This window comes from Carassius gibelio, chromosome A24 (genome assembly GCF_023724105.1).
Source record: "Carassius gibelio isolate Cgi1373 ecotype wild population from Czech Republic chromosome A24, carGib1.2-hapl.c, whole genome shotgun sequence".
Taxonomy (NCBI): Eukaryota; Metazoa; Chordata; class Actinopteri; order Cypriniformes; family Cyprinidae; genus Carassius; species Carassius gibelio.
The window spans coordinates 18785459-18796922 of NC_068394.1; the positions used below are offsets into that span (position 1 = coordinate 18785459).

The 11464-nt window shown below is 35.4% G+C and overlaps 2 protein-coding genes across 13 annotated transcripts in view; one reads left to right on the forward strand and one right to left on the reverse strand.

Moving 5' to 3' along the window:
- The window catches only part of LOC127946434 (abl interactor 1), a 52170-nt gene extending 50658 nt beyond the window's left edge, over window positions 1-1512 (forward strand). For all 11 annotated transcript variants that reach the window (XM_052543003.1, XM_052543005.1, XM_052543006.1 and 8 more), the window contains one exon: window positions 66-1512. In XM_052543003.1, the coding sequence (XP_052398963.1) occupies window positions 66-241 (176 nt within the window). In that variant the 3' untranslated portion in view covers window positions 242-1512. The remainder of the gene's footprint in view (window positions 1-65) is intronic.
- On the reverse strand, window positions 1358-9371 carry pdss1 (prenyl (decaprenyl) diphosphate synthase, subunit 1). 2 transcript variants are annotated; one of them, XM_052543020.1, is made up of 11 exons: window positions 9135-9371; window positions 8640-8695; window positions 7793-7919; window positions 7573-7703; window positions 7353-7494; window positions 6092-6203; window positions 5905-6014; window positions 5740-5820; window positions 3504-3617; window positions 3294-3374; window positions 1358-2168 (listed from the first exon to the last, which is right to left on the reverse strand). In XM_052543020.1, exons 1-11 carry the CDS (start codon window positions 9288-9290, stop codon window positions 2028-2030), a joined length of 1251 nt encoding a protein of 416 aa, XP_052398980.1. In that variant the 5' UTR covers window positions 9291-9371; the 3' UTR covers window positions 1358-2027. The 2 variants fall into 2 exon arrangements, with proteins under 2 accessions (XP_052398980.1, XP_052398981.1); XM_052543021.1 differs by having other exon boundaries at window positions 7573-7700; window positions 9135-9369.
- Between the last annotated feature and the right edge of the window lie 2093 nt (window positions 9372-11464).

Here is an 11464-nt window from a genome sequence, read left to right on the forward strand (position 1 = left end):
TCCCTTAATGTAGCATAGACTGAAGTGGCTTCTCATTTTAATAACCGATATTTCCATCTCTGCAGTGGTTGCCATCTACGACTACAGCAAGGATAAGGATGATGAACTGAGCTTCATGGAAGGAGCCATTATCTACATCATCAAGAAGAATGACGACGGCTGGTTCGAGGGCACCTGCAGCGGCGTCACTGGGCTGTTTCCCGGAAACTACGTGGAGTCCATCATGCACTACGCCGACTGAAGAGAGCGGACCTAAAATCATTCATACCCAACCAATCAGATCTGGACCACAGAACAAACCGTGTACAAGCACTAAATGTTTGTTCCTCACACATGGCGAATCATGAAAACTGATGAACTTTTACTTTCTGGTGATGGGTGGATGTGGGGAAACGGAACGAGCAGCGATTCAGAGGACGTCAGTGTACATCAGCCTGTGGGTGTCTGTAGTGAATGTCAATCACAGGATCTTCTAAACAACACAACTAAAGCTTGACCATTTATTTGATTTCCTTTACTACTTCTCTCCATAGACATTTTTTTGGATGCAAAAAAAAATCCTCCTATTATAAACTAATTAATTTTAGTGTTTTATCTTAAAGCACCACGTCATTGCCCCAAATGTATCAAAATATTGACGTAAAGCATGCATACAAAATTAAACAATTTATTATAACCTAAACATTAAATTCCGTTCTGCTTTCATATTTGTATAATATACAACACACATTTTTATATATAGGCATTTGTAGACTAATTTTTATGCTCTATTTTTTTTTTTTTAATTGATATAAAATACTTTTTTGGTGGGGGGTGGAGGGGGGTGGGGTAATGAATGCAAAGCACAGATTGTTTTTTTGTTTTTTTTATCAATTTTTATATATTTTTTAGTTAATGCCACAATAAGTAAAGTATTTGCTACAATGAACAAACATGAATTCTGTTTAGATAGATTCAATATTTAGTCTGTAATGTATCTAAAGGTCTCTAATCAATACACATCACAAATCTTGCAATGCTGGACTTTTTTTTTTTTTTCGTGCCATGGTCCTGTAACAAGTAATTGCTGCATGATTTCACAGTATCAATAGTATCACAGTATTTTACCAATACTGTGTTTGGTGCATTATACAATGAACTGAGAAGTATCAGAGTCACAGTCTTGAGATCTGAACTGGTCTGGTTACTCTACTCAGGTCTGGCATTAATTCCTCCTTTTAAAATGTGTTTTTTTTTTTTTTTCTCCATTCTTTGAGCTGTTTTAGGGGTCATACAGTCTAAGAACCGATTACAGAGATTTCATTAAACTATGTCTGACCCGTCAAGTCATTTCAGGTGTTTAAAGCTAATGCCTTGATTCTTTTTTTTTTTTTTTTGGTCATAATGAAACATTTGAAGTTTTCCAACTTATTTCCATCTGTGCTGAAGATCATCTCAGCTCAGAATGTGTATTTATAATGTTAATTGAAATTTAATTGTACAGTCTTTTATAATAAATCATTCTATGTAAAATGTGTCAGTTTTTTTTTTTATGTAAAGCCTGACTCAAATGTACATCTACCATACATGAGCCAAATGTAATTAAGGGCAAACTAAATACGAGTCATTTTTTTCCATTTTTGAGATGGGAAAATAAAGAGTCAAACAGGAAGTTTACTTAAAAATATCTTCTTTAATTTGAGTAAATCGTGAGGTTTAAGGCCTTGGTTGTTATTAAGCACTTGATGCAAAAGTACACTAACAAGAGCATCTCAGACGTCAAAGACGTTTGGCCTTTCATAGTGTGGACGGATGTTTGAGTGAGCATCTGTAACGATCCACACGTGACCGTAGCACCTCCATCCGTGCTACACCTGGAATTACAATGATTTGACGGAGTATCGGTAAAACACCTCACGCAGAGGTTAACGGAGTACAGTACGGTAAAGCATACAGTGACAATGTAAGTGTCATTGTTTGCTCTCTGAAGCCCCGGCGTCTGTCCTGCAGAGGTGTAGCTGCCTGAGTGTGGAGCTCTGTGTCCGGGCTCACTTGTCCCGGCGCAGCACCAGCTCCGTCAGCTGGATGAGCGCGTCCCGCTCGGTTGACGGCCGCAGCCGGCGGATCTGACGAATGGCCTCTTGGCAGTAGTGCTGGGCGAGGTAGTTAGTCTGCTCCACACCGTCACTCTGAGAGTGTGAACACAGAAAATAAGACCAGTTCACAGCTGGTTACAGACACTTCTGTAACTATTCTAATGAGACGAATCACAAGAAACTTCAAAAACATCTCCACGTCATGTTCCCGAGGAGAACAAGGATTGACACATAATATGTTTTGAATCTGAACATTTAAAATGCAATCGAATTAGATCATTGTCAAATTAACTACTAATTAAAACTAAATGTTTTAAAATTTAATTAATCTTTACGATTCACAAAGTTAAAGATTTATTTGTGTTTTAGAACGTAGTTATATAAAACAAAACAGTAAAGGAAATCATTTCAAATCAAATTGAGTACACATTTTAAATGGAATTTTGAAAAACCAACTGCTTTTCTGCACATTTGTAAAAAAAAATACATTATATATATATACACATTCAGTCCCTCCAGAAAAACGCAGATTATTTTTGTGATTGTGGCGGGCAAAAATCTTTGATTTTGCAGCAGGTTTTCTTAAAAAATGCGATGGAATATGCGGGATATTTTGCAATCTTATGCGATGAAATCGCGGGAACTTGCAAAAACTGCGGTTTGATGAAAAAGAGAAAAAAATGAAATAATGGGAAATAATGGCGATTTACTTTCTGCTAAGATATATGTGACTCTTTCGCAACGGAAATTATTATTATTATGAAATCATGCTACCTGCGCATATTTTGCTTCCTGAAATCGGCAATTTATGCGGCGAAAATGCGGCGTATTTTTAAAAATGCGACCCCCGCATAAATATGCGGCCCTTGGCTGATTATGCATTAAATCAGGCGATCGCATAATCACATTTTTCTGGAGGGACTGATATATATATATATATATATATATATATATATATATATATATGTCAAATGCCTTACTTACGTATTTCACCGCAAATAAAAAATGCTGAGAAATTTTATTTTTTTGCTTTTGCCACCTCATTTTCATTAACAATAAAATAAAATAAAAAAAGTTTACAATAAAAATAAATAGACCGTAGTCAGATTAGACACCATACTGAAATGAACATGGATGGCAAGGCTGTGAGGGACAGACTTACAGTCTTTACAGTGACACACACTGTATAAAGGTTCTAGATCATGTAATTCTTCTCACCTTCAGGACATATTGCCAGGCTCGATCCACATCTCCATCAGAGCTGAAGCGTCTCATTATCATTGCATGCAGCTCAGGAAACTAAAGAGTGAGAGCAGTGTGAATATCGAAAGAACAAACTACAGTTACGGTTAAGTTTATGGCTGTCATAAACCAAATCAACCATTAGAACTGATTCTGTACTTCATATTGTGTGGAACAGATGTGTACCTGCTGACAAGCGAACAGAACGGGACCGGTGGCCAGACCCAGTTTGAGATCGGCAGCTGACGGCTTCCCCAGGAGGTTTGCACAGGAAGTGAAGTCCAGAATGTCATCCACAAGCTGACAAACACAAGCAAACTTTTACATGACACAGATATTACGACAGAATCATTTAAGACAAAACACTGTGAACTTTATAGCTGAATTAGTTCATTACAATTGATTCTTTAATGGCACATATTTTTGTAAATGTGCAACCACAACCTAAATGTCGGTCTATATTTTTAATGCAAATGTAAAATTACTGCACAATCATGGTTCCAAACAGAGCTGCAATCTAACGGTTTGTTTGAGCAACTCCAGGATGAAGTGTTTGAAACGTATTTAGCATTGCTAGAGAAGAGAAACACGGCTCTTTAACTAAAAATACCAGAAGAAATCTCCTGCTGAAACCTGTGTAATAATCGTTAATAATTAACTAGAATCATTTCCTACATTTGCAACTACAGACAAAACAGCTTTGTGATAAGAGACCACTGCAACGGTCACAACTTTATGATAAAATATGTTTTGATAGTAATGGCAAATTGAAGCTTTATTTCACAAATCGCAAATACAGAACAGAGTTCTTTTTTCGTAGCATGTAAACAGTCAAATACACATCAAATTATGTCAAAATATCGGTCTTGGCGAATATTCACAAACCCAATCTTAGAAAACAGTTCTGACTTAAATGAAAGCAAACAGTTGAGAAAGAAAAGTCATATGTATCAGTTTATTGGATCTGTGCATTATGTCTTTAAGTGACCGCAGTCTAACGCTTGTGTCTGTCCTGAATGTTAATCAGAAAACAAGTGAAAAAAAACAAAAATAAACAATTGCTGCTATTCACAGAATAAGATCTAATATAGATAATAAGAGCTTACACTCTTCTGTGTCAGCCACGCTGTATTGATGCGCTGTTTCATAGAATCATAGTATAAATAAAAATTAAAAAAAAAAACATATCCTTTTGTCACGGCTAACACAGAAGAGCGTACGCAGTTTGATTTCAGCAGATATTCTCTAAAAAGGCACTACAGTGATTCGAAGAAACACAGAGGAGACAAACTGCTGAATTAATTCATTTTTTGTTTTTTCTCTGCGTACAAACAGTATTCTCTTCACTTCACAATGTTACGGTTGAATCACACATGGAATATTCTGACGATGCTTTTATACTTTTCTGGAACTTGACAGTGTAACTTATTTGGTAGTCTATAGCAGGGGTTCCCAAACTTTTCAGACCGCGACCCCCAATATTAGATTGCTGACGACCCGCGACCCCCTTAAAAAAATGATTTTCGCCATGTTTTTTGTAATAAAATGTTATATAAATCAGGCTAGGAATAATATATTTACAAATCCCTCTGTAAATGTCTTCATTATAACTAGGTACAAGACTGGACAGTTTGGTGTATATAGGTGCTACTAAAGTGGAGATTTCGTACTTGGAGTATGAGAGAAAGGTCATTTTGAGAAAACGGGCTTTAAAGATTTATCATCAGCCAATGAGATTGCGCATTCAGCCCTTTTACTTTCGCGATTGGTTGCTGATAAAAAGGAAATGACCATATTTGGATCTGACAGCATTGTACAGTGAAGAGAGAGCTTTCCAGCCGTGCCTGTGATGAAAGAGAGCAGACAGAGATCGCGGATCGGCAGGATGATTTACAACGCTAACTTTCGTTGGATTTACGCGAAATCTACAGACGCAAACAGACAAAATGTAATAGAATAAAGACCTAAATGTGTATTTCGGACTTTTTTTTCACTATCTCGCATTAACATAAAAAAAAGTTTCTGTAAATCATCTCGCGACCCCCCGCTCCACGACCCCCGGGGGTCGCGACCCCCACTTTGGGAACTACTGGTCTATAGGACAGTCACAAGCCTACGGGTTTTCATCCAAAATATCTTAAATTGTGTTGTGAAGACGAACAAAGCTTTTACTGGTTAGGAACAACATGGGGGTAAATGATTAATTACAACATTTTCATTTTGGGGTGGAGTATCCCTTTAAATTAGGTTATTATGCTGTTTGTGTGTATTTTTCAGTAAAGCAAGCTAATAAATAAACTGCCAATTCAAATATGCATTGTTCATATGTGTGAATTCAAATGAAAATCAAGTGAGAAGTAAATATAAATCATACGCCCATAATAAATCAGAGATATTCCACACATATATATCAAAAAATTACCTGGAATGCAATGCCAACATTTCGTCCATACTGATAGGCGATCTCATGCACCTCAGGATCAGAATTGACCAAAATTGACACCTACAATAGAAATGAAAGAATACTGATGTTAAGCTTCTTTTTCAGCTCTGAACTTCCTCTTATCTTAAGACAGAACGTACATACTGCTTTACAGCTGTTCGCAATGAGACTTGCGGTCTTCTTGAAGGTTTTCTCAAGGTAGTGCTTAAATCTCTCGTTTTCGTTCTCTTTAGACCCCAGCTGCATGAATTCACCTGGAATTCAGCAACAAAATATAGAACAGTTCCACTTTATAAAACATGTATCATAAATCAAATCCGGACTGACTTACCTCGCACAAGGTCTTCTATGACTTGTGACAGCACAGAAACTACTGTATTGTTCCCGATACGTGCTAATGCCATGGATGCCACTGACAGAATGAAATCTCCAGCCAGGATCGCCTAACAGTTCCACATAAAACAATATCAGTGCTCATTTTCAAATCACTATTAACATTCATTTGATCTCCTTCTGATTTTAAACTGGAAATCAACAGGGTTTCTGAAGGTTTTATAAAAGCTCATTTTAAAAAGACCTTTTTAAGACCAAGTACAGGAAACTGAATGGAACACAAATGTGACCCTGGAGCACAAAACCAGTCTGAAGCCTCTGGGGTATATTTTAAGCAATAGCAAAAATAAAAAACATTGTATGGGTCAAAGTTATAGATTTTTCTTTTTTGCCAAAAATCATTAAATTAAGATCATGTTCCATTAAGATGTTCTATGTGTAAATATTTCAAAACGTCATTTTTGATTAGTAATATGCACTGCTGAGAATCCATTTGGACAACTGGTTTTTTTTATTTTTTTGCACACTCAGATTTCAGATTTTGAAATAGTTGTATCTCTGCCAAATATTGTCCAATCCTAATAAACCAAAGCTTATATATTCAGCTCTCACGTGATGTATAAATCTCATTTTTTGTGGTCAAGGGTCACAAATGTTAATGTGTCTCAATGTTAAGAAATCATATTAGCAAAGATTCAATGATTTAAAACTAGGACTTGCAACAGATCTCCAATACTTTCATTCATTTAAAAAAAAAAAAAAAAAAAAAAAAAAAAAGCTTCTGCTCACAATATGGAAACTTTTACAGTACCGTCTGATCACACTGCAAAAAAAACTCTTCTTCAGTATTTTTGTCTTGTTTTCCAGTTCAAATGTCTGAAGATTCCTAACTCAAGACACATTTACTTGAGAAGCAAAATGACAAAATAAGAAGTCTTGTTTTATGAGAAATTGGTCAAAATTACGAGAGAACAAATATCTACAGACGGCCTCAAATTAACTTATTTCAACTAGTTTTCATAGCACAAATGACATATTGTTTCTTGTTTTAACCAAACTCGGTTAATGCTGCTCAACTTGCATGTATCGTTTGCATAATTATATTGAAATTAAGCAATGTTTCTTGACTTAAGGATGTTTAGAAATACGTACTGGAAAACAAAACAAAAAAGTGGAGGAAAATCATCTTGTTTTTGCAATGCATGCTAAATTTTGCCATGACTTTAATTTGCTTTTCATACCCCACATGTGTTACTTACTTTTCTCTCTCCCCAGACTTTATTAATGGTGTTTTTGCCACGTCTTGTGTCCGAATCATCAATAACGTCGTCATGCACCAGACTGGCAGTGTGGATCATCTCAGAGATCATCGCGATGGAGCGCTGCGCCGGCAGCAGGACCCTGAGGACATCAGATGTGCTTTATAAACACTGACTGATGCATCACACACACACACACTGCGCTGAAGCGCTTTCTCACCCCTCTTTATTACTGTGGACATTGCAAGCTCGAGCCATCAGGATCACAATCATGGGTCGAAAGGCTTTTCCCTTCCCATCAAAGTAATAATCACACAGCGCTTTCAGCTCCGCTTTAGAGACCAACAGCTGCTGAAACGGGAAGTTCAAAGGGTCAATTTCACTACTTTGCTTTTTAAAATGGTATAAAAATACACATTAGGTAAGGGTTTTCAGTCTACCTTTTTGATGTCTTCATATAAATTTTGCAAGTCCTTTTGTGCAAGTGAGAAAGGATCTTTTAACTTTGCATCATTGCATATACTGCAACCGACTCGTGGTGTTGTGTACAGACATCTATCCCTGTGCCTGAAACACAAACGTGTGAATGCAATTTAATAAATACATTAAAAATCTGTTAAAAAAAGACCTAACAAAAAATCAGGGCTAGCTGACACACTTCAATTTTAAAATCTGTATCTTAAAAAATATATATTTGTTATATGTGTTATATTTCTCAAAAATACCATTCATAATATTCACATAATATTATAAAAAATGTATAACTGTAAATGCCATTACACTGGTCTTCAGCGTCACACAAGCCTTCAGAAATCATTCTGATGCTGATTTGCGATTCATAAAACAGTTGCTGCTTAATATTTATTTGAAAAGAAAGTAACAATAGAAACATCTGTTGTAACATTTTATGTATTTTGTAACAGTATTTTCTAAAAAGTCTCTGTCTCTCTTAAACTATTCAATGCTTTCTGAATAGAAGTATTAAAATCTTTAAAGTATTTTTTTTTACTCACTAACCTCAGACTTTTGAACAGAAGTGTATAAAACTCAAATGTTTGGTAATTAATTTTCAAGTAAAAACATCAAAGAGTTAATATAAACTGTAAGCAATAAACTGTACACATAATTGAACTTTTGACCATTATTTTTTTATATATTGATACAGTCCTTGCTAGCTGCGAAACCTCTCTCGTGTCACATCTTACCCTGTGTCCTCCATACAGATTTGAATGAACTAGTTTAGTAACAGCACTGTATTAATTAATACACATAGTGACATTGACATACCTTGCAATAGTCATTGGTCTGTTAAAATTAAATACAGGGCCCTGCCGGAGTAAAACCTGAAAAACATAAATACCAGATCACAAAGCTATAAATAGTGTCATGTCTATCAAAACAATGGTTCACTGGACTAAACTCTGCAGGATCGAGTCTGGTGCAAACACATAGTGCGTCTTAACTTTGGTCTACATGTATTGCACAACACACGACTTCCAGTCAAACTCTTTTCTGCTCCACTGATATTCGTGACAAACCTGGAGCTCTGGGAGTGTCTCAACTCTCCTCTCTACTAACATTACACGAGTTCTTGACCTTTAACAGAGTTCAGTTAAGTCTCCTGTCGGTCCTAACAAACACGAATGTATGTATACATTATATGACATGAGAATTTTAACACTGTTGCGACGCAAAAAAAAAAAAAAAAAAAAATACAAATACAAAAACCTAATGTAATAATATAAGGCAGTTATCTGTCAGTCATTGGCTCAGAGTAGTGACCTTCATCCGTGCGGTCGCTGGCTGCGGCGCAGCGGTGGACCACGGTGTTCTTCTTCCTGAAACCGTGAAAGCTCTTGTGCTGAACCCGCGACACCAGTCCAGCAGCACAGCCGTCCCTGCGCCGCTCCTCCAGCATCGGCTCCACGGCACCGCCATACTAACACAACCAAGAGCAGCACATGCCCGGGGACGACACGATACGCAACCGCCGCGTGAACCGGAAGATCCTCCTCTCGCGTCATGCGCCATTACAGAGTTATAAGATAGGCGTGGTATTGTGGCCCGTAACTTGTCTCTAATTGGTCAGGTGCGGTCCTTCTAAATAATAATTATATATTATTGTAAATGTTTTAATTATTATTAACATTAGTAGTAGTAGTAATAGTATTTAAATTATATACATAATATGAATAGTTCAACCTTTATTATCATTTATTATTATTATTATTATTATTATTATTATTATTATTATTATTATTATTATTATTATTACTACTATTAGGATGTGTCGAGGAATATTTTAGATCTGAATGAAGAATTTGTTTGTTTTGTCAGTTTTCTGGCTCTATTCCTATGGCACACATATATAGGTGCCATCAGGTAAAACCATAGATATACTGTATTTTTTATTTCTTATTATATTTTTTAATTCGTATTATTAAAATTCAAAAAACACATTAAAAAGTAGGCTACAGTTAAAGCAACAATAATACACATGAAAACATAAAACACAAACATAATATATAGAAAAATATGCATTCAAAATACACATGTAGCCAGGGGGTGGACTTAACATTACATAAATATATTAAAGAATTTACAAATGGAAACTGTTTTCATTGCTTTCTTATTATGTGAATAAAAAAATGCATTGGTTTTACTGTACTTGTGGATATGAAATTTTATGAAAAAAAAAATGCAATTAAATTTCTAATGTAATATTCTTTGGTTTTATTTGAAGGGACATTAGTAAAAACAAATAAAACGTGTTCTAAGCTCAAAAAATAAATTATAAATCTAGTCAAATCTTTCCAAAATATTTTAACATTATAGCAATGCCAAAATAAATAAAACAAAGTTTTAGTCCTTATATTACAAAAAGAAAAATTCAAATCAATAAAATTTTTAAATTTAACAAGAAAATTATTTACTGGGTAATATCTGTAAAATTTTAAAAGATACTTCCTTGACTTTGTTTACCAGTTTGGCAAGGTCCAAATGTCCTTCCATATTAAACCTTTAATCTGTTTCAATAAAATATACAGTTAGAAGAAGAAACAATATATTTTTCAGGTAAGGAATGGACAGTTTTGTTAACATTCATATTTCTAAGGCCAAAACAAAGTTTTCCAATATGAGTATCAAATAATTCAAATGCAGAGGGGGGTGTAATACTGTTTTGGGTATTAGCTCTGAATAATGTCAAAACTCATGTGGGAATTGCATCCATGACAATAGACAACTCCTTAGGTGTTACTGGAATTCCATGGACAGCTAAAAACTCAGAATAAGTCACAGATAGACGGGATAAAAACATGGACGTATTGTCTGTGATTTCACCCATCAGTTTCCGAAAAGCGTTAGCAGAGGAATGGAAGAGCACATTTGCTTAAAAGAATTGTTCACCCAAAAATCTAAATTACTGTTAATTTACCCACCCGTCCAAGGTCGTCCAAGGTGACTTTCTTTATTAGGACAGTAAAGAAGCTTTCTTCCTGAACCCATGGTCTTTAGTGATTCTCAATTAACAAGTCAGTGCTGGGTAAGTCACTTTCAACAAGTAATTAATTACTATTACTAATTACATCATAAATATTGCATTTAAATTACTTTACTAATTACTATGTCTGAAAAGTAACTTAGTTACTCAATAACTAATTGAATTATTCAAATCGCTAATTAGGCTACATCTTAAAATCCCTATAAACCTTAATAGAAATTATATTCTGTATTCTTTCAATTTGATTCAAACATAAAATAGTTTAGCCTTTTAGCTTTAAAACAACCGTACTACTTAAACTAAAAAACAAAAAACAAATGTAACTTTCTTTGGTTAACAAATAGAAATACTCTGGATAACAAAAAAAAAGCTTTGATGTAACATTCAGCCAAGTATGGTGACCCATACTCAGAATTCGTGCTCTGCATTTAACCCATCCAAAGTGCACACACACAGCAGTGAACACACACACACACACCAGTGGGCCCCCGGGGAGCAGCTGGGGGTTTGATGGCTTGCTCAAGGGCACCTAAGTCGTGGTATTGCCAGCCCAAGATTCGATAGATTCTTTACTAGTTTAATTATCACAATCTGCGATTGAGCTGAATAC

Excerpts from the sequence above, each read along its gene's own strand:
- pdss1 (XM_052543020.1), bottom strand. The coding sequence starts at position 9,290 with ATGGCGGTGCCGTGGAGCCGATGCTGGAGGAGCGGCGCAGGGACGGCT. Across the intron at positions 7,920-8,639 it reads AGACCAATGACTATTGCAAG|GCACAGGGATAGATGTCTGT; the intron begins GTATGTCAATGT and ends TTTGTGTTTCAG. Across the intron at positions 7,704-7,792 it reads TATATGAAGACATCAAAAAG|CAGCTGTTGGTCTCTAAAGC; the intron begins GTAGACTGAAAA and ends TTCCCGTTTCAG.